This window comes from Cavia porcellus, unplaced genomic scaffold (assembly GCF_034190915.1).
Source record: "Cavia porcellus strain 051 isolate PalLab524CR breed Dunkin Hartley unplaced genomic scaffold, mCavPor4.1 scaffold_13, whole genome shotgun sequence".
Taxonomy (NCBI): Eukaryota; Metazoa; Chordata; class Mammalia; order Rodentia; family Caviidae; genus Cavia; species Cavia porcellus.
In genome coordinates, this window is record NW_026947496.1 from 5,165,901 (window position 1) to 5,193,884 (window position 27,984).

At 41.0% G+C, this 27,984-nt stretch overlaps 2 protein-coding genes across 3 annotated transcripts in view; both read right to left on the minus strand.

Moving 5' to 3' along the window:
- Positions 1 to 825: 825 nt before the first annotated feature.
- Positions 826 to 1,802, minus strand: LOC100733749 (putative olfactory receptor 2W6). Its single transcript, XM_003463206.3, has one exon. It carries the CDS (start codon positions 1,800 to 1,802, stop codon positions 876 to 878), a length of 927 nt encoding a protein of 308 aa, XP_003463254.1. The 3' UTR covers positions 826 to 875.
- Positions 1,803 to 18,015: 16,213 nt separating this feature from the next.
- LOC100733288 (putative olfactory receptor 2W6) overlaps positions 18,016 to 27,984 on the minus strand; it is a 33,582-nt gene continuing 23,613 nt past the window's right edge. For both annotated transcript variants that reach the window (XM_063259772.1, XM_063259771.1), the window contains 2 exons: positions 25,329 to 25,481; positions 18,016 to 23,270 (listed from right to left, as the gene is read on the minus strand). In XM_063259772.1, coding sequence (XP_063115842.1) covers positions 22,306 to 23,265 — 960 coding nt within the window. In that variant the 5' untranslated portion in view covers positions 23,266 to 23,270; positions 25,329 to 25,481 and the 3' untranslated portion in view covers positions 18,016 to 22,305. The remainder of the gene's footprint in view (positions 23,271 to 25,328; positions 25,482 to 27,984) is intronic.

Sequence of the window (27,984 nt, forward strand, 5' to 3'; positions counted from 1 at the left end):
GTGATAGCATGGTATTAATGGCACAAATAAAATAAATGAGCTTTACAGTTCTGAGAACTCTCTCATGCGGCAGTAGCATGTTCAGTGTGCTTCTGAATGCGTGAAACACCACACAGCAAAAGCAGCATTATCCAAGAAAATGGCAGAACTTTGCAATCCTACTACTTACTTTGCTGACCTGAGGTAATTACGTAGTTTCTTTAAACTGTAGTTTTACTACTTTAAAAATGAGATGGAAATGCTGACATCCTTTTATGAAAAGGCTTCAGATTATATGTATAGTGTTAATACTGTAAGTAAACATACAGTTTAGCGTGTAGGGAAGATTTTATGCACTGTGTCAGCTCTTGAGGGCAGCTCCCCAGGTTTTGAGAGTCTGGTTCAGATGTGTTGTAAGTTTGTAGGTTATTGGTAATGGATAGCAGTGTGAAAATAGCGCTGGTTGGTGCCATCTAACTTCTATTCTGTCCGTTACTGAACGGACTTCTCTCTCCTATAGTGTAAGAAGTAAATTTTACCTCCGTTTGCATGTTGAACATTTCTTTATTCTTTTTAAATTTATACATTTTATACTTTTTTGTGAGCTGATTATTACGTTTTTAATTTGCATCTTTCATATTTATGTCACTCATGGTTCTTGTCTGCTGAGACTTTTCTTTTTAGTGAATTTTACTCTGGTAAGATTTATCCATAACACGTCTAATGACATAGTTGATTCATGGTGACTTTGGCAGCAACTCAGTATATTTATCCATGTGAAGAAACAGCCACAAGTGTTTGATTCATTGGATAAATTTATTACATGCACAAAATACATGTACTAGAAGCAAAATTCTCCCTAGACTTCATAGCTTCATGTACACCTCTGCCCTGCATTATTGTCTCCCCATAACCTTCTTCAGGGACCCCTTCACCTCCTTATTCCTTAAGGTATAGATGAGCGGGTTCAGCATGGGGGTCACCAGGTTGTAGAAGAGGGTGAGGAACTTGCCCTGGTCTTGGGAAGAGCTGTTCCCGGGCTGCATGTACATGTAGATGATGCTCCCGTAGAACAGGGAGACCACGGTGAGGTGGGAGCTGCAGGTGTTGAAGGCCTTCCACCTCCCGGCGGCCGACTTGATCCTCAGCACGGCGGCAGCGATGTGGCCGTAGGAGACGAGAATGAGAGCCAGGGGCAGCAGGACAATCAGGACAGCGAAGGCGAAGCCCAGCAATTCCACGGCGCGAGCGTCCACGCAAGCCATCTTGATCAGGGCTGGCATCTCGCAGAGGAAATGGTTAACTCGGTGCCGGCCACATCTGGGCAGAGTCATTGTCAGCGGTGACATGACGATGGCGTTGAGCAGTCCACTGCCCCAGGCCACCGCAAGCAGCTGCAAACACAGCCGCGGGTGCATGATGACCGTGTAGTGCAGGGGCCTGCAGACGGCGGCGTAGCGGTCATAGGCCATGACGGCCAGGAGCAGGCACTCGACGCCCCCCACCGTCAGGAAGGAGAAGAGCTGGACCACGCAGCCCGCGTAGCTGATGGTCTTGTGCGGGCCCCACAGGTTTACCAGCATCTGCGGGATGCAACTGGTACTGAAGCAGAGATCCAGAAAGGAAAGGTTTGCCAGGAAGAAGTACATGGGGGTGTGGAGTCCAGGGTCTAATATACACACGAGGATTATGGTTGAATTCCCCAGCACAGCCAATGAATACAGAGTGAAATTCACGATGAAGAGCACCATCTCCAGCCGAGGACGATCAGAGAAACCCACCAGGACGAAGCCGTGCTCTGCGCTGCCGTTGGGCTGTCCCATTACCGTCTCCTCATCTGTGCGGCTGGAGGGGTGTGTGCGGGGGACAAAACGGAGAAGACTTAGTTTGTGTTTTCTAAAACGTACAGCACCTCGAATCCCTGTTTGCTAACACTTACAGGCAGTTACTAACCCTGTCTTCTTTGGGTGAGACATTCACTTCCCTTCAACTCTTCTTCACTGGACAAGGTTACCAGGTGTACATGCTATCACTCTCCATATGGCCTTAAAGTTGACAGTGTCCTGCCAAAGGGACGGCCAGGGCTGAACTCTGTACCAGGGAAGCTACTGCCTTGCATGACATCTCCTGATAACCTGTCATAACCTCCCAACATGGTGGAAGTGTGCATTTACTTCCTGGGGTCAATGTCCCATTTCTGCTTAGAGTATGCAATGCTATCTACTAAACCCCTGGCTCTTCCTTTTGGTCAAATACTGTCAACTCAGATCTCTACCACCTGTTTCTTTCTAAGTTACAAAATTCTGCAACCTAGATTGCCAGAGTTAGACAGGATAGTCTATCTAAAAATAAAGCAGCAACTTTGGATGCATTTTGTCTTCTGTTAGCCTTTTAGAAACATCTGGACAACCCATAGAGAAGCACAGAGCAGTGGGAACGAACAGAAAGAGGAGGAGGATGCGCTACACGAAGGGGAATTTTAAAAACTAAATTAATAAAAGACCGACGCTAATGCGGCTGACAAAGATAAAGAGAGCTGGATTCATACAGAACACACTCAGAGCTGGACTCAGGGCTACTGGGACGGTATCTGGGAGTGGCAGGCAGTGTAAACCTGGAGCGGCAGCTGCAGATGGGGCACCTCGCTTCTTTGGTAGTGTGAGCTTAAATGACAGCACTAAAGTTATTAAATGGATGTTACAAGATACCCGGACCACTGTGTGATCTAGAGAATTATGGGGTGCTTCTGATAACAGTATATTTGATTAGTAAACTGGGAAAAATAAGGGCAGAATATGACTTAATGTCAGAGATTTTGATTTTCAAATTAACAGCTTATCTTTGGTGAAAACTTCTCAGTATTGACGTTCTTAGGGTCAGTTCATCTTCCACAGACAAATATAGTTCATCAATGGAAGTAACAATGGCCTCATTTTCCCTAGTCCTTTAGGCTTACCTGGTTTCAGCTTTCCTGAGGGATACAGGAAGAACACATGTTGGCTTTCCTGTGGTTTGCTTTGTTGTCTGGGGTTTTGTGCAAGTTCACAGAATTCACACAGAAAGTAAGACGGTTATGAGACAGACACACTAGAAACCATACAGAAGTGGTTACAAAGATCCCAGATGGTCAAGAAACAGGCTGTGAAGCTCAAACTCTCTTCTATGCAACAGCACGTAGTTTCTTCCTGCAAATAAAAGCATAAAAGCACTTTGCTTCCTTTTTGTTTATAATTTGATTAAACTGATAAAAATATTGGTACAGCACTGCTTCTGAAAGAAGATAAAATGGAGTGGTTGCTCTGGAACAATTAAATTACAGAGAAAAGAGGCAATTATAACAGAGAGCACAATGAGCCTCCTTCCTGTCAATCCGCCATTGGAACCAAATAACTAGATTTTCACAGGATTTCTGGAGCTGTCAACCAAAGCCCCAGGCCAGGGACTTCCTGCCCACCTCAGAAAGCAGCCAGTGTTCATGAAGGAGCTCTTATAGACTCAGGTGGGGAAAGACTGGGCAAGCTTCTAAGTATCAAACTGCAGCTGGAAGTCGGCATAACATGTTTTCCTGGTGACACCACAGAGACCACACGGCCCTCTGGGTAGTTAGTTGGTACTGCAGGTGAGAACAAAAGGTATATTCTTAGGGGAAATACTGAAGTGGCATCAGAAAATTGGGAGTAGAAACTGTTTGGGTGACTTATTTTCCCTCTGGGGCCACGAGTGTTCATATCCTCAAGATCTGACCGTTATTCCTGCGGAAAACACTTGTGGTGTTTGCCAGGACAAAGGAGGTGCCAGGCAACACAGCACAAATGCAAACAGCTTTTGAACACCACTTTACTTTTGCGTGGAAATACTGAGATTAGCCATTTTAGGGGGACAAAATAATTTAAAAATTTCTTTATACTTCAGTATAATTTTCAAAATGGTAATCCAAAAAGATGCGATATTTTTGTTGTCGACACTTGATTTCTAATCTGTATTTTCACTATGGGCTTGCAAAGTTAGTGGATATAAATATAGACACATGAAATTTGGTTAATTAATGTTCTTTATGTTCAAACAGAAAAAAGAAATCACACTGATTACCTTTAGGCCAAAGTAAAATTGACCCCCAAGAGCTTCCAGAATAATAACGGGGACGCGGTGAAGTTAGGGATGGTTTAAGGCTGAGGTTAAGGTTCAGGAATGAGGATGGTTAAGGGATGCAGCAGGGCTGGAACAAACATTAAGCACTGTCCCCCAGAGCGAGACTTCAACTCACGAGTTTCCTCCAGAACGATGTTTGACACTCACAACTGACCCCACAGCTCATTTCAGAAAGAGAACATATTTATAAATTATCTGAACTAAATATTATCTCTTATAAAAATAAGAATGAAGAAAAATATAAGAAGGACCATGGCCAGTGAACAAATCGCGATGGCTCTATATATCTCAGATAAATCTCATTCACAGTTTTGGGAACACTGAAAAATATTTACAACACACATGTGGAACAGATAGCAAGTATTTTTAGCAATCAAGGAGTTTTTACAACAAATAAATAAAGATTGTACTGTATTTATGTGAATAAGACAAAGGGCAAAAGATAATGTGCTATGTACTGAAATAGTACAAATATGGTTCCAAAACATGTAGTATTTTTCAGTCTCATATATAACTAATTAAACAAATATTAGCACAATCATGCATCAGTATTTTTTACACATCATATTGCAAATACATCTCAGTTTGGTAATATTTAGTTTGTAAAAGTTTGAGAAAATAACATCCTTCTACATTGTATGTGGGAGTATAAATTAGTTAAAAATTTCAGAGAATAGTTTATCAAAATTTTGGAAGTTGGGTAAATTCACAAATTTTTGACCCATGAATTCCCCTTCCAGATATATATTAAATATATTTGCATATGTGCAGAAAGATGTAAGCATAACTCACTTACACTGTGGCCAGAAAATGAAACAGGGTAATGTCCTTTATTGTATCTATATAGTCACAAATGAATAACCAAAAACATGATGTGTGTTCTTGATATGGAAGCGAAGGCAAAATATGTGATATACATTTTAAGCACATTATAGTGTAAATATTTCAAGTATATTCATTAAATACACTAAATTATATTAAAATATTAGAGATTGTGTTAAATTATTCTATATTAAAATTGAAGTTGTTAAAGGACTATAATAGTAGATATGTTAAAAATTAAAAAATGTTTTAGAATTTCACACACTGTGCATCTCCATTTCTGAAGTCTGATAGTTTAGGTAAATGTGTAAAAATAATTGGGGTTTGAAAACCAGATTTTCATTTTCTGCTTTGTATTCTTTCAAAAATCTTTAAAATCTTGATACATAACCATAGCATTAAAATATATACTGTGATCATATCTTTCTTTAATATTTAAATAAATGCTTGGCATTAAATAAAAACAATGTAACTAATGTTTAGTTGTGGGCGTAGAGCAGTGTTAACTTCACACAGACCACACATCATTACTGCAGTACAAAGTTACTGCGCTTAGTGGCCTGGGTGAGCCCTGGAGCCTGATCTTCTGCCTTGAGTGCGATACGGAGTCACTGGATCCAGGGCTCCCCAGCTGCCCAGGCTCTGGCCGCATTTATGAAGCCACATAACTAAATTAAACACCCCATCATTTCCTCACAATGCCCCATCATTTCCTCATACCTGCTGTGTTGCCTTGGTAGAAAATAGCTAATGTTGGGCCAGGGATTTCGCTCAGTGGCACAAGCACCTGCCTGGGAAGTGAGAGATCGTGAGTTTGATCCCCAGCAAAAAATAAATAAAGTCACTTCTTTCACACATTGACAAAGAGGAAAATGCTTTCACCATTAAGTCAGAAAAACTACTTGAAAAACTGAGAATTGATTAAAATGTATGATTGGCAAAATCCAGCAGCTTTCATTAGCTATTTGTATGTTCCTTCTAACTTTAACTTTGCTTGGTTTTTGTTGGGTTCAAAGGTAATCCATAAATGCTTTACTGCCCAAGGTACACAAACTTTTGTTGAAAAATTAACACTTTTGTCTTGCCATTTTCAAGGTAATGGTGTAAGTTTGAAGAAGACCAACTATAACAGTACATTGCTCTACCTTTGACTATTTTGTAATTTTTATGAGCCCAAAATTAATAAATCTAAGTGACAGAGATGAAAATGCAGCAATTTGAGTGACATTTTCCCTCCTTGTTTTCTGGGCTTCTACCTGAAATGAAAGTATAGTCACCTTATGAGTTCACTGAATGGTGGACCTCTTAACCCTGACAGTTATGTTTTGGAGATGAGAAAGGAAACATGAAATTGTAAACTAGAAGAACTGAAGACTGAGAAGTGTTTGGGTTTACTGATAAACGGTAGTTTTTCTTAGGCCATTTCTGCTTTCTGCTGTAACTGATTTCCTCATATGATTTCCTCTGGATAAATGGAAAACCTTAGGGGAATCTGGATAATGAGGTCAATGGACATTGCATAAAACCAGAGCAGGCAGGAGGGCGCTTTCCAACTTCTGTATTCTTCATGGAAGTTGGAAACATGGGAGCCCTGGAGATCTCATTACGGTGATTATGAGACCCGCGCGGCTGATAATGATGATCCTGTCTCTTCCCGCCCACAGGGATTCGCTCTTGGAGGAGAACTTGTTAACATGTTCTCGAAATGCATGCAGCTATTAAAAGTTTCAAGCCAGTTTTGTAATGAGGAGCGCAATCTCCAGGGTTCTCTGTCTTGGAGGTGAAGTAGCCAATTAAAGACTGATTACAGTGGAGGGACAGGTGAGCCGGCCAGGGCACCCAGGGGCCTGCTTTGCTTTACAGTGGCCTCTCAGAGGTATCCTGCAGCCCTGGAGATTTGCCCAGCATTATTATTTACACAATCAAAAGTCACTTTTCCAATGCAACTGGTATAATCATCACTGCTGGGAAGCATTTTTCCAAGCAGGGATTTAGTAAAAGGACCGGGGAGAGCTATTTGTGATCAGCAACTTTTCTTTTTGTATACTTACCCTTCAGCAATGACTCCCATGAAAACCTTCCAATGCAGAATTACTCTGAGAATGCAATAAATTCTTACTCATCATACATATTCCAAGGCACTGTGAAAAATACTTGGTATATAAATAATTGGTATTATCTGACCTTAAGGCTCACACAAGCCAAAAGCAGTAAGGATGAGCATTACAACACTGTGTCAAAATGAACATTCATGACAGAGAAAAATATAAAAAATTAGGTTATTGATTCTACTGTGTTTATTAACTGCTCATTATTTTTCATTCTATGACATTGAATGCTATGTTTACTGCTCTATTCCTGCTTCGAATGCTTGGCAAAGTATTAATGTATAGTAGTTCATCAGTAAATTAATTGTGTCATGAATTATATCACTCTATAAAGTGGAGTAAATTTATTACTATTTCAATGAGAATTTTGAAAAATCTTTTGATGAAGTACATTTTAAGGCAAGTACAGTACTAAATTTTGCATTAAAAATAAAATAATGACTACATTTTATTTCTTCTTCATGCTTCTTCATTTACTATATGTAAATGTTTACCATACAATACTTCTTAGTTGATTAACATCTACATATATTTAATAATGAATATAAAGAACAAATGTAAGTAAGTGATGACGGGTGATATAAACTTGAAGAGTCTTGTATACTGTGTTTATAGAAATGCAAAGAGATAATACGAGAATGTTGATAACAGCTTTAGTTGTAGTAGCAGAGAATTAGAAAGCACCAAATAGAGGTGCTCGCGTAGACCTGAATAATACACTGTAGTCCATTCATATGAAGGAACATCCTGCAGTACAGAAAATGAACCAGATGTATGACTCTCACATGGCATTAAATGGAAAGGAAAGAAAGATTTGCAGAATGTTACGAGCCTTATCGACACTTTGCATAACTACAGTGAAGCGATGGTCCCAGCTACAGCATGCTGTGTCTTGATTTATTATTTATTTATTTTGAAGACAGGGTCTCACTATAGGGCTGGTCTTTTCTTTTTTTGGTAGTGGGGATCGAACTCATGACCTCACACTTGCCAGGCAAGCATTTATGCCACCGACCTAAACCCCCACCCTACAAGACTGGTCTTGAACTCACTGTGTAGCCTAGACTGCCTTGAACTCACAGAAATCCTCCTGACTCAGCCTCCTGAGTGTTGCAATTACAGGTGTGCGCCACCACACCTGGCTTCTGGTTTATGTTTAGTGTGAGCCTTTTCACTGGACCTTGGACATACATTGAGGAGAGTGAGTCTGGGGAGGGTTCAGGACATGTAGTAAGAGAGGGGAGGGATGGAAATGGAAAGTAATAGCAAACCCAACAAATACAAAAATATTAAGGGGGAAAAACTGGCAAAATTACTTATTGGATACAAAGAGAAATTGCTCATGGGTTTGTTACTGAGCCAGGCTCACACGTGTCAAACACTGAAATGAGTTTTGCAAAGGAGGAAGGGTTATTCAGGAGACACAACACTAGGAGACAGGAGAAAGGCCTTAGATATACCTCCCTAAGGGAGAGTTTAGGGGTATTCAGAGGATACTTAAACAATGGGGTGCAATGTGTGAGGAAAGGTGAGAGGAGGCAGGAAGGGGGTAGTCCAGTGCTCTGTGCACGTGTAATCAAACTTCCGGTTTTTAAATGAGGCACGATCAGAAGATAATCATGTTGGCATGATGCAGGGATGGAGTTTGGTCCTCTGGTATCAAATGGGCACTCATCAGAGGCTTCTGCAGGTTGAGTGAAGGGTTTGTAGTTACAACTGCTGTGAGCTAAGGGGCCTCCAAGTCCTGAGTCAGGACAGGCAGCTGTGACATGCCAGAAGGTCATACAAAGCTAGTGGGAACTGCTGATGTATAGCTCAGTTGTGTGACCTTTAAAGTAGTTGGAATTATAAAGTCAATTAAAGCAAGTGATTTGACAAAGAGCGGCAGGGTGCCTCCAACTGGTTTACTCAGATTTCCCTCACTTTTGCCAGATCTGCTAGTTTAAACAACTGAATCCTCCCCGTCATCTCAGTCATAAACATCTCTACCTTAAGTGATGTCTCTTGTTTTACCAGATGACTTCTTATTGAAATTTAACTCTAATTATTAGCCCAGTTCAGTACGATGATGCATGTAAAACTACATTTGTAAACTCTGAAGAAGATCAGAGTGAATGATCAAATTATTTATACATGAATGATGAAGATGATCCATTATGGTAAAATACATGCTTTCATAACAGAACAGAGGTGTGGGTGGATAATGATGATGATGACATTCACTGTGTGAGCCCAAGTCCCTGTGATAGTGAAATGGAAGAAGAATTCACTGATACTGACATAGGAAACACACACCTCCTTGATTCAGATGATGAAGAAAACAGCAATGTGAGTCCATACTGACTAGCCAAAATGTTGCAAAATGGCCATGCAATCAAATGGAATGATCCAGTGTTAGAACTACGTCTGCAATGTCAGAACTAGGTCTTGGCAGGGGTGAAATGTATTAGACACAATGCCATCATTGCCATTCAGGGTCGAAAATTGTAACAGATGAAATGCTACAAGATGCTGTGAAATACACAAAGATTGAAATGCAAGTAAAATGTTCTGTATGCACCAGTAGCATATTCAAAACTGTATTATGATACCTCACCAGCTAAATCAAAACCATTCTTAGGTGTGCTGTACTCAGCAGGGACTTTCCAAGGTAATCACAGGAATATAAAAGATTATTGAAAAACAATGAAACCAAACATGTCATAAAATTTATGATCTTGTAGATGCAAAGACTTATTATGCTTTCAATTTAACATGTATCCTGGAACTCATATAGTAATAAACTGAATGATGTTGTGAACAGACTTGCTTCCATCTCCCAAACTAATTGGAATGTGACATCTGACAATTGGTTTAGTAGTTTTTGGTTGATGTTATATTTTCTTACAGAGCACAAGTTCACCAGAGCAGGAGCTGTACTGAGGACCAACTCATAAATTTCAAATGAAATGCTTTAATTTCAAAACAGAATTGTGTAGTACAATCTTCAGATTTCAGATAGATATAATATTAATGTTATATTTGGCAAAGAAAAACAAACTGGCACTGCTGATGTCAACATTTCTCCATGATGGAGGAATATTGATAAGGAAACCTCAATAAAATAGAAGCTTGAGATGGAAACTTTCTACAACAAAACCAACGGTGTAGTAGATGTTGATGGGTTATGAAACTATCATGCCACTTGAAACACAAAGCATTGGCCAATGGTTGTGTTTTACTTGATAAACTTATGAAGCATAAATTGTTGGATAGTTTACCTAGAAAATAACAAGTGCAAAATATCATGGAGAAATTTTCTTAGAAAACTGGGACTGGAGCTCATAAAAGATCATTTACAGCAGAGGAAAAACAAGGTTTCTGCCTCAGGAACCATGCAAAAAACAATAAGCACTCTAGTGAACTGATAGGTGGAAGGCAGGTGCAACATCACAAAGATTACTACGACAACAGGAAAATAAAATTTATGTCAACTGTGCCCTACAAAAAGGACAGGAAAACAAAACATAAGTGCTATCGGCATAAGTGATACTTACATGGAACATGCAGTTGTCGTCGTGAAGACTGCCTTGGGTGTGATGGTTGAAGTAAAGCTTATTTCTGTGGTAGATGTTTGTTTGTGTTTACACTGTAGTTTACATAGATTTTTATTGTCAATGTTATATTTTATGTTTTTAAAAAAATTTTATTTAAACAAGACTAAACAAAACAGAAAATGGATAGAAATAATACATACGTTCAGAGAAAAAATAAACATTAAGAAATCACTAGTTAATGTTTACATACTGTCCTTTTACAAATACGTGTTCAAGATACAAAAGTGGAACATATAAAGTGGGAACTCAAACAGCAAGACTGCAAACAGTTCTGTTCAACTATCCAACAAAAACTTAGTAACATGGTTGTCAATCCTATACACTTAAACATACATGCAGTTATCCATATCTTCATTTATGTTGGGATTAAACAAGCTAAAGCAGGCTAAAGTCATTCTGAACAAAGAATAATAGTATTGCTGGATTTCACATCATGACACTCTGGAATCAGCACTGGGTACTGTAGTGTCTTTTTAAAAAAAATTTATTTAAAGAAAGATTAAACAAAACAGAAAACAGGTAGAAATAATACATTTTTTCAAAGAATAATACATTTTTTCAAAGAAAAAAATAAACAGTAAGAAATCACTAGTTGATGATTACAGATTGTCTTCTTACAAATAGTTATTCAAGATATTAAAGAGGAGTATATAAAGTGGGGGTTCAAACAGTGAGATTGCAACCAGGTCTGTTCAACTATCCAACAAAAACTTAGAAATATGGTTATCAATCCTATACACTTAAACGTACATGCAGTTATCCATATCTTCAATTATGCTGAGATTGAACAAACCCAAGCAGGCTAATACCATTCTGAACAAAGAATAATGCTGTTGCTGGGTGTTACATTATGACCTTCCAGGATCAGCACTGGGTACTTCAGTGTCTCTTTTTCTTCAAAGTATCTGTTCATATCATCATGTGTCATAAGACCAGTTCTCAAAAACTGTTTATAGATTCTACAAATGCATGAGTCTTAACATGTATTTCTATCCTGTCTATATTAGAGGGAGAAACAAAATAAAGCAAGACAAAGTAAAACATAGTCCTATAAACACATGAAATGAAAAAGACATATAAGACCATTGTACAAGGAGTTCTATCATAGTTCCTGTGTTGTCTCTTGTTATCTTCAATAGAATTGGCTATATAATCAGACATAGTATAATTGAATATATCAGTGCATAGCAGTATTAATAAAAACACAACTTTGTATATAGTATAAAACTTCAAAAGCAGGCAGTTATCAAACCAGAATGTGTACTGTAGAGTCTTGTAATCTTCAGTGTAGTTGCCTATACTCTCAGACTTGATACTATCAATCATATCAGTTTTGAATAAAATCTGTCGATATCAAGCAGCAATCAAACAAACCATATTTAACTAAGATCAGTCATGATAAAACAGTATAAGTCATACGGGGCTACATATTAAGATAATAGGAAATTAAAAGATGATTACTGTGTATATCCTGATGTTTTTGGGATAGCTGTCTGTGCCCTCAAATCTAATGCAAGTAGACAAACTGGGACAGAATAAAATCTATTTAAAAAGGAATAAAATCTATCTAAGCATAGTGGTGAAAGTAATGTGGGTTTTAAATCCTGATACACTATTAACAATATCTTCTGCCATATTTTTTAAGACTCTCCCTTCCCTTTCACTTCCCCAGGGTACCCTGTGCATTTTGGGGCTCAGCAAGACCCTTGGTTTTAAATTGGGGAGGGGGACAACCTGCTATTTACCTAAGTGGTTCTGAACCTTCTTTCTCTTGGACTTGATCTCTAATTGTATTCCTTTACTTATTAAAGCCTGTCTTTCCAACCTATCCACAAATACTGGTCTAGTAGCCCCTATTACTCTCTGGTTTTCTGTCACATATCTCTGTCACAATAAGTATTGTTTTCTCATATTTGATTTTCAGTCCATGTACTCTTTTTCATGTTAATTGTATTTCCTATAAGTAGCATCTTGGTGGACCCTGCCTCCTGATCTGTGTGGTTCTCCACGTGTGGTTCTTTTTTTTAAATTTAGTGTATCAAGGCTATCTATATTAGAGATTATAATCAACCTTCTCTGCCTCATTTTTGTTATGCTCTTTTTTTGCCATAAGTTGTCTGCTTATCTTCTTCATTCTGTTTTCTGCTCCATTCATTGAGGCTTCTCTGCCACTGTTCCTGGAATTCTGGTACTTTTCTCTCTGTCTAGAATGCCCTGCAGTATTCTCTGTAGAGTTGGATTGGTGGTTGCAAGTTTCCCAAGTTCCCCTTTGTCTTGGAAGTATGTTGTTTCTCCATTAATTTCTAGAGACAGTTTAGCAGGATATATCAATCTGAGTTGGAGGTTATTTTCTTTTAGGGCTTGGAATATTTCACTCCAGGCTCTTCTTGACTTGATGATTTGTGTTGAGAAGTCTGCCATTATTCTTTTATAGGTGGGTCTTCCTTTATAGGTGCTCTGTTTCTTGTCTCTAACAGCTTTTAATATTCTGTTCTTATATTGAATTTCTGGGATCTTGATTATTATATGCCTGGGTGTAGCTCTGTTTTGGTTGTAGGTGGTTGGAGTTCTGTATGCCTCATACATCAGAATATCATTTCCTTTTCCTGTGTTTGGGAAGTTTTCCTTAATTATTTCTGTGAATAGCCTTTGTAGTTCCTTTGTTTGTACCCCTGCTTCTTCATTCACATGAACTTTATTCTCAAGTTATAGATCCTCTTGTCATCTTCTAGCCTTTGTATTGTTACTGCTTGTTTCCTTGTTATTTTTAAAAAGTTTTCCCTTTCATACTCCCACATTGCAAAATTGTCCCCCAGTTTGGATAATCTATCTTTAGTTTCTTTCAAGCAGATTTGCCATCTTTCCATAGAGTTTTTAATTTTCTGGTGATCTCTTTGAATCTGCTTCATATAATTTATATTTTTTTATATTCTTCACCAAATTGTTCTCTCCTTTGTTTGAGTTCCTCTCTTCTTCCATTTGTGTCTGCTTGAGGGGTGCTTAGCATCTCTTTTATTAATCTTCTTATATCTTGCTTTACTTGGCTAAATATTTCACTTTTGAACTTGTCTATAGTTCCCAAAGACATCTCTTTATGTCCACTGGTGCCATGTCTGATACTGCATGTTTGCTGTCCTCATTCTCCTTTATATTCACCTGTCCTGGGTCAATGTTCTTAGGGTTGGGACCTGGGGACTTTTTGTTGAGGCTTCCTCTTCCCATCTTTTTTGCTTCTTCCAGGAGGCCCCAGTTTCTTTCTCTGCTGGTTACAATTCTTCTGAAGCGAGCTGGCTAGATGACCCTTCCTACTGCCGTGTGCTAGTGAGTTGAAGACAGGGACAGTGTATGCTGGCCCCTCTCCTCTGGATCAGTTAAGCTGCTGTAGCCTGCACTGTATTACTTTGCGCTGCCTCCCCTCCAGGTCAGTCAAACTTCTGAAGCTTCACTGGTTTAGTGTAGTTAGTGTGCGCCACCACTGTAGGGACTTGATTTCGGATAACCTATTGGGTCTCAGCCAGGTTATGTGACCCAGGCCTTGCTCACTCCACCAATCCCCTTCAGGAAAGGAACAAATGACTGAAGTCACTGCTGCCCCTTGTCCTTGCCAGTCCTGCCCAGTCCCAGAATGTCGTCCATCAGAGCCCCCCTTTCTATGGAATGGCTCCACTCCCATCAGTCTCCACAGGTTGATGTAGGCACTCTGCCAGCTCAGCTCTCTGTTCGGCTTGCTGACCTCTGAACTAAATGTAACTGCATCTCCAGTAAGTCCAAGAGGCGGGACCTCAGAAGGCTTGGCAAGTTGTGGCCAAGCAAGTTGTGGGACCTCGGGTGGTCGGCAAGTTGCCCACTGTGGTGAGAACACTGAACCTTTAGCTGTTCCAATAATAGCACCGGGACTGTATGTTTGGTTGGTTCTTCTCACCTTAGTTTCCTCTTGGGATGAGAGAATTCATTTCCTTCTGTTCGGGGCTCCCCACGCTGTATTATGTTGAATTCTAAGTTGACTATCTCAGGGAGCCTCTGTAGCCAGTTGTTATCTATCTGCCATCTTTGCTCCTACCTTGTTGTCTCAATGCTTATTTTATAAAACAGACTTCCATTTAATATGCCATTGAAACATGTTATTACCTTGGTTTACACAGCAGTTTTAGTTACTATATAGTCAAACAATTATTTTCTTTCATAGATTTTGATTTCCGAAGGTTTAAACTCTCCTCCTGGCAATATAGTTCCCTAAATATTTTTGCAAGTTTAGAAAGGATTAATATTTTAGTATGGATTTTTCTATGCCTGATTTAATTTTGTACTTTCTAATATGTATTTACATATTGGTTTCTGGAGTAGTAGCTATGAACAAAAGGTTAATGCACAGTATATGTAAGGAGAGTATTTATTAAGTCCGAGGGGGAAAATGCCATATATAATCTGAACTTATAACTCTGAATAGAAAATCCATGTGAAAATATTTTATTTATTTATTTTTTGGTGGTGCTAGGGATCAAACTCACAACCTCACACTTGCCAGAAGGCACTTATGTCACTCAGCTAAATCCCCAGCCCTGTGAAAAGATTTTAAATTTCCAAATATTCAGGGAAATATACTCAAGTAACAATGATAAATCACCTATGAGTTTGAAAAAATACAGGTTAACATATAGTAACTCTTTTCCTAATGTTGCTGAAGGGAAAAGGCAAATAATGTCCAGTTACTAAGTGTAGAAAGACTTTGTCAAGATTAATAACAATAATGATACATATATATATATAATTATCTTTATCATCACCATCATCATTAATATTATACTGCTGGTCATTACCTATACCAATGTCCCATAGAATAGCAACAGTTTTTTATTTTGTCTTTGGTGTAGAGAAGGAAGTGTAAAGAGGTAAGGCAAACTTCCCTAAATTTCAGAACTTGTTGGGAAGCCAGGGATGTACTATGAAACCCACATCTGCTTCATTTGAATTATCTTTCCTCTCTTTGGCTGGCACTTAGGGAAGTCTTGGCAATGCCCGCCCTCTTGCCCTCATTTCCCAGAGGGCTACTCACTGGTGTCACTGCCTCTCTTTTTCTTTGTAGGGAACAGTCTTCTAGAACAATATAGGTTAGGGAATTAATTTCTGCTCATTTAATTGATTATCTTTTCTGCATCAGAACAAGACAGGTCTGGACACAGTACATTTTAGTGACTAGCATTAGAGGTTTGGATCCCTCTGGGTTAGCTCTCAGGAAGAACTTCCTGTGTAAGACAGAGCAGAACAGTATCTTAGGAAAAGCCAAGTGGTGAAAATTTGAGACACTAAGCAAAAATCTGAAGGCCTGTGGTCACAGACAGTGTCGAGTTTACAGATCATAGAAACATGACCACCTGAAATGCACATGAGAGAGAAATAAGAGAGGTGCAGGGCTGGGCTGCACGTGTGCCTGGGTGTGTGTGTCTGGCTTCACAGTGGTTGAGAACATGATCCACAGAGGGCAGGGTGGAGGGAATGTGTAGATGAAGCAGGATGCCCAGTCCTCTTTCTCAGTTTGAGTTTCTCCTTCATGATCAGATGGTACAGGACATTATTAGACGTAGCGCAGATTAAATTTAATTCAGATTAAATGTGGGGCCTTCTTTGGTTAGACAGATGAGTTCCTGTGAACTGATATTATGGCTCACACAAATTTTAACTCATGTTCCTGGAATTAGAATGGGTATGGTTCTGGGAGGATTCGATATTGCTATTTCAGAAATTCTTGCATCTAATCCCTGCATGGTGGATATGTGCAGGGCTTAAAGTACAGACTAGTGAGGCCCCTCAAAACATGGCAATTCAAGAGTGACGGGTAGATACAAATGTATAAGGAAACTCGGAAAGGTGAGAGACCAAGAACCTTGCAGATTTTGATCACTTTAGAGAGATTGCTAGTTTGTGAAGACATAGAAATGTGTGAGTGTCTTAGAGGTGGAGCTGAAGGACTCCTTGACAGTGTTTATATAGTTCTGATGTTGGCATTGTGCTCAAATAAACTTTATATTATTCTTTGTACTGAATGTTTATCAGAAATTATTACTCGAAAGAAACTATTTTAAATGTATAAATTACAAGTGCTCTGTAAGAAGGCAAAATGATGAGTATTTTATACAGAATTCTGGTTTTTTAGAAGAAATTTACTAAAAAAAGAAGTAAATTCTACAATAATAAGGTAGGCAAAATACTGTGGTTTGGATCTGGAATGTCCTCCAAAACTTATCCTTGGTTCCCAAGGCAGCAATGTCAGAAGTGAAGCTTTTGGAATGTAATTGTCTCATAGGTGTTCCAGCTTTGTCAGTGGATTAATTCACTGATGGATTAATAATTTCGTGCCTACTGCAGACTGATGGGAAGTTAGAGGGTGGAGCCTGGTTGAAGGGAGTGAGCTATCAGATGCCCCCTTGAGAGACTTCCTCTCTGACTTTGGCTGTGTCTGTTCTTTGTTTCCTAGCTACCAGAGGTGACAACTTTCCTCTGCCACATCCTTCCACCATGATGTTTCTACCCTAAGCAAGCACGTAACGAAGGAGCCAGCTGGCCATGAACCGAAACCTCTGGAACCATGAGCCCAAACACACCTTTTCTCTTTTATGCTATTATTCTTAGATAGTTTGTCATAAGGATGGGAATCTGATCAACACAGTGGACTAGTTGTGTTTTTCTAGTTGTGTAAGGGACACTCTTTAATAGCAGAATAGATGAGATGATGGTTCATGCTGAATGGAAATGAGAGTGTGAGGAGATGCTGAAACTCTGATAAAATCATAAAGAATTCTCTTATCAGTAGTCGTAAGAGTGAATACTTTAAAACAGTGTCAACACGGAGGTTGCACTAAATGTGCAGGTAGTAGCCTAAGCTGGTTAATATCAGCCAGCTCTGTCTTTAGTCACCCCTGTGCTGGGTGACTGCTAAATACAGTAGTTAGAGTAATAGACAGAGGTGATGAATCAGCTCCCACCTACCTACACTGAGGCAGCAGGCTGGAAATCAATGTGGAGTCACATTTACCACCTTTAGACTCTTTCCAAGCCAGAAGAGGCAGCAGTCTATTTTGAAAAGTGTATACTGGATTTGAGTATATCTGTCTTGTCCAGAGACTTGAGCCTTCATTAGCGTCTATGAGCAGCAGAGTGTGGATTTTGATCCACTGGCAAGAGATTCCATATAGTCTACGTCAGACCAACAGAGCAACCTGCAGTGATGAAAGTATGTGGTGGTCAACGGTCATGCTTCTGTTGGTTACACTGTGTACTGCACTGCCCAGAAGATGGTATCCTGAGAGGGCAGTGTTATATATTTTTAAAGGCAGGTTTAAAGGACCACTTTGTTTTTTTTTTTAAATTTTATTTAAGGAGAAAAAAAAGCAGAGAAAGGGTACAAGTTATACAGATTTACAGAAAAAAATAAACAGTAGGAAATCACTAGTTAATGGATTACATATTGTCATCTTAGAAATAATTGTTCAAGTCACAAAATTAAAGCTTGTAAAGTGGACATTCCAACAATGATACTGCAAACAGTTCTGTTCAATGATCCAATAAAACTCAGTGATATCATTTTCTATCTTATACACTTAAATATACATGCAGTTATATCATTTAGAGCACTTTCTTTTCCTCTCTTTTGTACAATGACTATTACACACTTTGGGTTTTATTGCTCCCACAGTTCTTATTACTTTTTTGGAAGAGAGTAAAACCAAATGTGACATAACAGAACAGAGTCGGTCAAATCAAAACGGTGGACATAATAGATAATGTAAAAACATAATACAAGGTGATCAACAATGGTTACCATAATGCCTCCCGCTATTTCTAATAGAATTGCCTATATCATCAGTTATAATAAAATTGAACAAAACAGTAAAGAACAAAACCGACAAAACCAAAACATTGGAGACATTGTAGGTCTTCAAAAGTAGATAAAAGTCATCGAGAATGGGCGTCATAATGAATCTCACTATCTTCACAGCTGTTGCCTAAACTTTCGAACCTGGTACTATCCATCAAAACAGAATAGGGGGACATCAGTCAACAAGATGGTGAGAGTAATACAGGGCTTCAAATCAAGATAATGGAAAGTCAAAGTGGGTTACTATAATATATTAAAGGACCACTTTGGAGGTAACACTTTTCTAAGATGGGAGCAGTGCTCCAAGGAGCAGTAGATGCTTTCTGTATGTTTTGTCTCCCATGTATAGAATGCACGGAGCAAAGCAGGAATAGCTGTCCTCCTCATCATTCTCAGTGATACGCTCTATGAAGTTTGGTTTCTTATTCCCATAATTTGGGGTTTTATGGGCTATGGGTATGGTTTTCAAAGGAACTAAACTTTCAGCAAGGAATACAGCGGGAGTCTAATGTATAAAGCTTTTTGAGCCAGGATACTGGTGGGCAGAAAGTGGAGTCACCGCCTTGGCAGGGGTGATGTACTCTGTCATCCAGGGGGATACAGATGCTGTATAACAGGGACTGGAAATAAGATTTTTGGCACCTAGATGATCTACTTTGGCAACTGTTGGCAAGTCCTTACCAATTTTAAATGGACAAGTGAATTAAGTCAGATCTGATGACCAGAGGGGAGTTCTACCAGGAATCAGGGTCTGAGTCAGACAATCTGTTTAGGTTCCTACCATCATTGAAGGTAAAGAAAATCTGGAATGGATAATAGGCAAAGGCATGATGCCTATCAGTGTGAGTTTCTAAAACATGAAAGCTGTTGCTCATTTCATTAACCTTCTTAGTCTAAATTTCCCCCAGAGAGCTAAGTCTCATTGTGTCCTAGAAGGGCCATTCCAAGAACAAAGATGAAGAAATGCCTCCAGGTGGATCAAAAGTGGACTTTGTTAGGTGCTGTGACGTGCCACCTGAGCTTACTAGGAAAAAAATAACATATTTATCTCCTGTCAACTTTCTTTAAGGATTGTCTCAGCTGGAGGGGACCAACTTTCCTGAAGAGATTCCTTTTTCCAAGGCAGGGACAGATAATAACCAAACAGAATGATTGAATAAAAGCCTGTCCCTTGAGTTCAAGGACAGACAATTTTAAAGAGGCATGTCAGCTTCACAGTTTCCTCTGGGATCTTCTGGGATCTTCTTTGGAAATGCATTAAAGATCAACCTCTACCTCTGCCCAGTCTTGTTTCCCCAAGTGTTTTATAAGGATCACCTCTGTTATGGCTTGTGTCTAGATGTCTCCCCAGAGCCTCATGCAGTCATAGTTGGGAGTTTTCCAAGGTGGCCAGATCTAGGGTATGTGATGCTGGGAATAAGTGTGTGATGGTGGGGTTAAAGGTGTATGATTACTGAATTAGCCCACTGATTGCTTTGGCATAGTTCTGGATGTGGATAACGGTAAGACCCACCTTGGGTGTGAGTGGCACCACCAAGGGGCGGGCAGCCTGAAGGGAGCAAAGGGAGACACAGGCTTCTGCTTTGCTGTTTCATTGTTTACTGCCTTGCTGCCTTCTGCCCATCATGACCTGTTTCTCTTTTGTGATGCTCTCTGCCATGCCGCCTGGCCTTGAAGCCAGTCACTTATGCACTGAAGCTGCAAACTGCGAGCTACAATAAATATTTCCTCCTTTAACTCTGGGTGTCAAGTATTTTGCCTCAGCAATGAGAAAAGTAACTAACAGAGCCCCGTAATAAACTCCTGCATCCCAATCTCTGTCTCCAAATCTGCTCTCAAGAACTTACCCTGCAACTGTAAAGTCCAAACTAAAGGCATATTTTTTTGGGGGCGGGACCAACAGTAACAAAACAAAAACTTTGTGGAGCATATGTCAAATTTCAAAAAGTTGATCAGGAATTCCATAAGTTTTCCAAGATTAACATATCAATAGAAGTTATATCCTGTCTCTTGATTTCCTGCTCCTACTATAAAATGTTAACTTGAAAGCAATGCGCATCTGAACAATACAGGAATGTGATGAAATTCCTCGAGAGAAAGATTCTGAAGGATTTAGAGATGCATAGTTCCTTTTTATGCCAGGAGAACTCATACTATTAAGTTGTGTTTTGGTTGAAGAGATGGGAAATGCCAGATCCTTATTTAAGGATCCCTTAAATGTCACCATGAAGGGCTGGGGATATAGCTCAGTGGCACTGTGTCTGCCTGCCAAGTGTGAGATTGTGAGTTTGATCCCTGGTACCCCTCCCTGCAAATGTCACATGGCTAATCTCATGTTTTACTTAGGGTAATAAAATAGGAGGAAACAAACATATCCTAACATTTTTGCCTTTCTATGGGAATAGCAGGGTACCCTCCATAATCAAAACTAAATCAGTTACCCATTCTCATAAACACTAACTAGTCCTCATACTCTAATCTAATCTCATCTGTCTAGAGAAAATAGAAGAGTTAATACTACAAAATAAGAAAATATGCACATCATGACTGATAATTACATGCTTTGAGGAAAATTTATTAGTCATATGGTCTATTTCTAGGACCTCTATATTTTATCTTAATACCAGGAATCGAACTCAGGGTCCTGTGCTTGCCAGGCAGGTGCTGTGCCGCTGAGCTGTACCCCACCCCCAGGGACCTCTGCATTAAGTAACCTTCTCAAGGTTTTTCTGGTTCCATGAGACTAACCCCACCCTTAATGTAGCTCTTACTGCAGCACTGATGATGTGCTCAGATACTGTGGCCCTTATTTACTTGCAGACACTTTAACATGATACAGGTTTCCATAAGCTCTGACATGGGCTTCGCCCAGATGATGTCAGGTGTGAGGAACACAGTTACCTTTGAGAAGAGCACTTATTCATTTGCACCAGCCACCCAATCAATCTCCATCATCAGACGGGATGTAGGCCTGTCACTAGTGCAAAAGTGAAGGAGTTACCAGCATGGAGGGAATAATCAATCACGAGGATCCCAACAGTTCATCGTATTGCTTTATTCCTCTGTGCAGCTTATCCTGCTAACACGGGAAAAGTAGAGATCAAGTCAACTTCAAACAGTCTAAGAAGACCCCTCAGCCATCGCTTGTCATTATTGTTGACAAGAAGTTCTTCCTTTTGTGTAAAGCAAATACCACACATCTTGCTTCCTATCTTCCTCATTCTCTGATGCCTCAGACAGTCAAATGTACCTGTCACTAAATTCAGTTCTGTAAGTAAAATATGCAGGATCCACAAGTCCATGACACTGGAGGTGCTAAAGCTCAATAACTGAACAATTTACATTGATTGTCTTTCACGCATTTGGCACATTTGACTTTTCTAGAAAAATGCTTCTAAGATCTTACTTTTTATATCTGTTGAGGACCTATTAAGTGTAAATCACTGGCTAGAAAGTGGCATAGGAACAAAGGTACTTGCTGAGCACATTCATGGCTGGCATTTTGCAAGCATGGGCTGGCTGTTCATTGTGCTATCCTGATCAGTGCCCTCTTGGTGGGAATGCTTGATTTAGAGGAACTTGAAGAGACACCATAACTGAAGGCTTAGGCAGAATGTTTCCTTTTCTCGTAGCTAAGCCACCGGATTTCCAATCATTCTCATCTTCTCCTTGTAGCTGAATTACCAATTTCCAATCATTTAAAAGTGTGTCTTCAGTCTGTAATGCCAGAATATTCCTTTATTTGCTACCAAGTCGAACAACTATATAAAGTTGCTAGTCAGTCTTTACTATCCTGCTTTCCCTTCCCTAACACTTTCTTAAAGGCCTCTTTCATGTCTTTATTTCTCAGCGTGTAGATGAGGGGGTTCACGCTGGGGGTGACGATGGTGTAGAAAAGCGTGAGGAACTTGCCCTGGTCCTGGGAGTAGGCGTTTGCGGGCTGCAGGTACATGTAGATGATGGTGCCGTAGAAGAGCGAGACCACGATCAGGTGGGAGCTGCAGGTGCTGAAGGCCTTCTTCCGCCCCGCGGCTGACTTGATTCGAAACACCGCTCTGGCGATGTAGCCATAAGAGATGAGGATGAGGGCGAGCGGTGCCAGGATGATAAAGATCGCCAGGGCGAAAGCCAGGGCCTCCAGGGCCATGGTGTCCACACAGGCCATGCCAATGAGTGCTGGCATCTCGCAGAGAAAGTGTTCCACCCTCCTGTGCCCACAGCGGGGCAGCATCAGGGTCTGGGGTGCCATTATGAGAGAATTGCCAAAGCCACTCAGCCACGCCACGAAGGCGAGCTGCCCACAGAGCCGCGGGTGCATGATGGCCGTGTAGTGCAGGGGTCTGCAGACCGCGGCGTAGCGGTCATAGGCCATGACGGCCAGGAGGACACACTCCACGCCTCCCAGGGCCAAGACAAAGTAGAGCTGGACGGCGCAGCCCACGTAGCTGATGGTCTTGTCCGGGCCCCGCAGGTTGTAGAGCATCTGAGGGACGGAGCCCGTGGTGAAACACACGTCCAGGAAGGAGAGGTTGGCCAGGAAGAAGTACATGGGGCTGTGCAGCCGGGGCGCCAGGGCCGCAAGCCAGACGATGGCCGCATTGCCCAGCAGAGTGAACAGATAGAAGGTGAGGACCACCACGAAGAGGACCAGCTCCAGGCGGGGACGGTCCGAGAAGCCCACCAGGATGAAGCCTTCAAAAGCGCTTGCGTTGCACTTCTCCATCGGCTGTGACCACATGGTGCCTGTTGGGAGAAAACGGTCCCTATGAAGACTCGGGTGTGCGAGTCGTAAAATGAAGGACTGGTGAAGTGGCAGAATGGAAGCTTCCTTAGAACTACTGCACGCTCTACCTAGAAGGTCATTAAATCATTCTGTGGTCTGCAGAGCATGGTGTGGGCTCCTGCTCTGATTACCAACACTTTAAGCACTTTCCAGTTTGGCAGGATATAAAATATTTTGAAAAGTTTTCAACTTTTTTAAAATGAGGAATTGTCAAATCCTTTGAGTCACCGTAGGCCCTGGAAAGGAACAGTGGCTGCTACCAGTGGATCAAACAACCAGATTTCCTGCCGGTTAAAATCTCATTCCAAGAACTGTCTCAGCAGTACGGGGAAACTAAGTCCCAACAAACTCAGCAAGACAGAAAGTAATCAAGCAGAATGTCGAAAAGACAACTAGGTCGTCCTCAGCTGCGTCTCAGCCCCAGGTCCCTCCCTTCTGGGTGTGGAGCGGGAACTTCCATCAGGGAGATAATAACACAGAGCTGACGTCACCGCCTCTGTCACGGCCCCTTTCCTCAGTCTCTATACAATTATGTTTTCCAGGACTGAAGGGCGGCTCAACCCTGGGGTGAAGGGACTTTTCTGATGTTGAGCCTGCTTCTCTGTAAAGATGAAGGCAGGATAGAAACAATCTGAAGGAACTATTAGCCTTTTTGCAGAGCCTTTTCCTTCCTTTTATCACATTTATTATGACAAGAAAGCTCCACTTCAGGAATCTGACACTGGTGGTGTGTCTATGCTGGTACCATGGAACTGAAGGCGGGTGCATCATCGGTGATGCTTCCCTCTATTACTTGCTGATGGTTTTGTGTCTTAGGGTGAATATCCTGCATAATGTGAACTCACTCAAAGCAGAATCCCATTGATTAATACTTTTGAATATTTTCCTAGGAAGTTAGTAAAAATTAAGAGCTGTTACTCTTATTAAAAAGGAATGTCCTCCATCTCTTGGGCACACTGGGGCACAAAATAGGGTCAAGCTCAAGGCCCGAATAACCCCTCACCAATAGTAATAGCATGTGTTTCCAACAATACATTCTATGTATTAAAATTTTGACACTTATTGAAAATGGAAGGACTGTCAAAGCCATAACTCTACAGGCTACAACAAGTTCCCACAGTGGTGAGAGATGGTGGTGATAATATCGATACTATGTAAGTGGGACCCTTTGATTTAGTAGCTGAGGGCCAATAATTATTATCAAACCAGCACTGTTAGTCAGGGCTTCCCGTCCACCTCTTGTGAGATGGAAATTAACAAAAATGATAGTATATAAGGTTAACAAAAATATATAGGCATTTATAAATAACCCCAAAATGATGGTGGTAAATGCTTCTGCTGAGGAAACTGGAATAAAGATTGGGGTTTATAATGTTTTATTTCTTTAAAAATAGCTGGAAGAAAGTATGATCATAAAGGAATTGCTGTTAATTCTGAATGGTAGTGTATACGCATTTTTTTCTATTAGTCTTTGTAAATTTCCATGTTTTAAATATCTCAAAATATAAGAGTAAGAATGACTTGCTATTTGCCTGTCCATGTGACTGACATTATGTGTCTTTTATGCAGCAGGCTCTAGTGGAAGCAGCTGATATTCTTTACCTCCTTCCAGTCTCAAACAGCCCGGAGGCCAGTGGTTTACACTATTGAGGGGGACAAGGAGGCCAAGAAAGCAATGAAGTGTCTGCCCAGAGCCCACCCCAGTCCTGGGGGCCTGCTGGGCCCCTGCGGTGTTGGCTCCTCCAAAGATCACTCCACCATCAGGACTCCTGCCGGGGACAGAGGCAGCGCAGTAATTACACTGCAGCTGCCCATGAAGAAGCGGAACACCGTGTGACACTGAGATTGCACCTTGTGTTTTCTGATTTGTTGCACAAACTTTTTAACAAAAGAGCCTTATTTTTTACCAAGTGAATAAGGCAGTTGGGAAGCTGTCATGCTAAAGAAATACCACACACACACACACACACACACACACACACTTGCAATTTTATCCAGAAAATGAGAAATACAATTACCCGTCAGCACGTGTTCATACTGGGCACACAGGGGCCAGAACCCTGGCAGATGGGCTAGATGTCTTCTGTCCTCGAGAGGAAGTGCAGGGTGACCCCATCTACTGCGACTCTTTCATTCTGTGCTCATCAGCCTCTGTGTAGTCCCTGGGAGCTCTGTAGAGGTGGATGCATTTTTGTCCATCATAAAGTGAAATACAGATCCTGGTTCTGTCCTTTTTCCTCTCCTCTGTGCTCCTCTCCTTTCTTTTCCCTTTCCTTCCCTTCCCTTGTCATTTGCTTTCCTTTCCTTTCTTTTTCTGTTTCTCAAATTAGCCAAAGATTACTCAGCTAGGCTTCTCCCTGTGAATTTTCTTTCTGCTTTTAGGTTCTCTTGGTGGTCAGTGTTCATTCACCACCTGCTTTCACCTTGCCACGTCAATTCAGCTGCTGCTCATTGCTAAACCTTCCCTTCACCAGGACTGCATTTTTGCAATCCTAGACTCTAAGTAACTTCTGGCTGATTTCTTGTTTGCCATGATATTGTTTTTAATGACACATGAAGTGTTCATTCTCATTTGAACCTCAGGAATGGGCTTCTAAACACAGTGACAGAACAGTTTCTTCACCTTGATTATTTAATTACAGTGCTGCTTTTTGTCCCTTCTAGCACCTAGGTGTGCTTCCATTGTCATGGAAACCAAGACATCTGGCACACTTTCTGTGACTTCTGGGTATTCATCGAGGTAACTAAAATTTCCCAAGATTTTTAAAGGATTACATCAAATACTGTTCTAATACCAACAATTATCTAACTGGTTCACAAGGATCCAGAAAAGGGGTATCTTAGATTGTCCGGAGGACGGAATGACCAAGTCCCAGGGTGAAGAAAGTGGGGCTGCCTGAGAGACCAGTGGCTCTTTCTGTGCCTCAGGGACTCGAGGTAGAAGCAAAGCTCCCCACGCTCAGAGGAACACTGCCTGTGTCTTCGCCAATCCTCCATACCAGACTTTAAAGTTGCAGTTTCAAAAGAGCTCATTATTTGCTAAACTCTCATGTGATGCAGACTGTAATTAGATTTTTATTCTGAAGATTTTCCAATTCAACAGGCACACCATTCACTAAATTCATTTTGGGAGAAGAACTTCTCCAATGAGCTCAGAAATCTCTCTTTAGGTTCCCCACAGAATAAATGATATTAAACCACAGATTTTACAATTTGATCAAGGCCATGGAGATAAAGCTTAAGCATTTGGACTGTGAAGTATTGGCATAATGAACTGCACTGCTCTGGATTTCACGGTAGCTCCATGGTGGTTGAGAGGCATAGGTCTGGAAGTCGTTAACTCACCAAGTGAGACTGCAGCCTCCCAAATGCCACATCCACAGATCTCCTCATCCTTGGGACTCACATGGAAGTCCAAGAGAGATGGCACCAGTGTAGACAAGGACAGGAAAAAGACGGCCTGTCGGGAATCTCTTCAGAAGGGGGAACAATGAAGGGACTACAGGACAGAGCAGAGTCTGCATGGATGAGTGGGCACACGGGTCACACCACCTAGGGGACACAGGGCACCCACGTACCCAGGTGCCAGCCCCAGGCAGGGAGCTCACTGCCAGCCAGCATGAGGGAGGGGACAGTGGGAGCACAGGACTGCAAGGGGATCTGTGATGGGTTCCCGGCTGATGTGGGTTTGGATCCTGCTGTTTCTGACTCCCCCTATGGAGTAGCATTTCCCCTGCCACCGAATTCCCTTAGCTAATTATCTCTAACAAGGGTCAGGGGACTGTGTGGTCTCAGAGGAAAGTCACTCTTCCCAACACACACACACTACAGAGTCGTCCTAGATAGAGAGCATCCAATAGTTTTCGTTGAGTTTATTTTTATCGAGACCAGTAGTAAGGAGCAAGCGCTGGGCACAGAAAGCGACCCCTTTGTACTCAGCTCAGAATGGACCTAAGAGTGGAAGAAGGGTGACACCAGGATATTGTGTGCCACAGTTGCCTTTTGAGATACATTGTCTCTATCATTTGCTCTGTGCATGAAGTGCAAAGAAGTGCTCTTATTCTAGTGCCTTTAACATTTTATTTGTTTTCTTTTTTGAATATATATATATATATATATATATATATATATATATTTAATTTTGTAGGTAGTAAAATACAACAGAACAAGACAGAACAAAGCCAGTCGAGACAGTGCAGTGAAATTGGTACAGAACTTCACAGCAGGATACTGGGATAGCAGTAATAGGTGCCACAGTATACCTCGTTATCTTCACAATAGTTGTCCATTCAGTCAAGTATAGCAAAATCAAACCAAATACAGAACATTATAAAACCTATAAAAACAGGATATTGAATAGAGCAAAACAATCAGAACAAAGCAAAACAGTGAAAACAATATTTGCCTCCAATGAGAACATAGAAGGAAATCCCCAATGTTTGCTATATTGCATATGGTCAGCCTCCCAAGAGCTGCTCAGACCTCTGGCCCCCAGTTGCGAATGGGGTGGGGGGATGGGATGCTTGATTCTCAGCCTGGGTGCCCGTAGGCTCATGGGAGACGCTGACTGGTTCTCGTCCTGGCTCACCCGCCACTCACTCGGGCCACGGCTGCTTGCCAGGAAGGAAGGAGTGTTGCTTTCTTGCTCAGAGCCCAGAGTTCCAGTATGGGTCT

Bases quoted from the DNA above. Each gene is read 5' to 3' on its own strand.
- LOC100733749 (XM_003463206.3), bottom strand. From the start codon at position 1,802: ATGGGACAGCCCAACGGCAGCGCAGAGCACGGCTTCGTCCTGGTGGGT.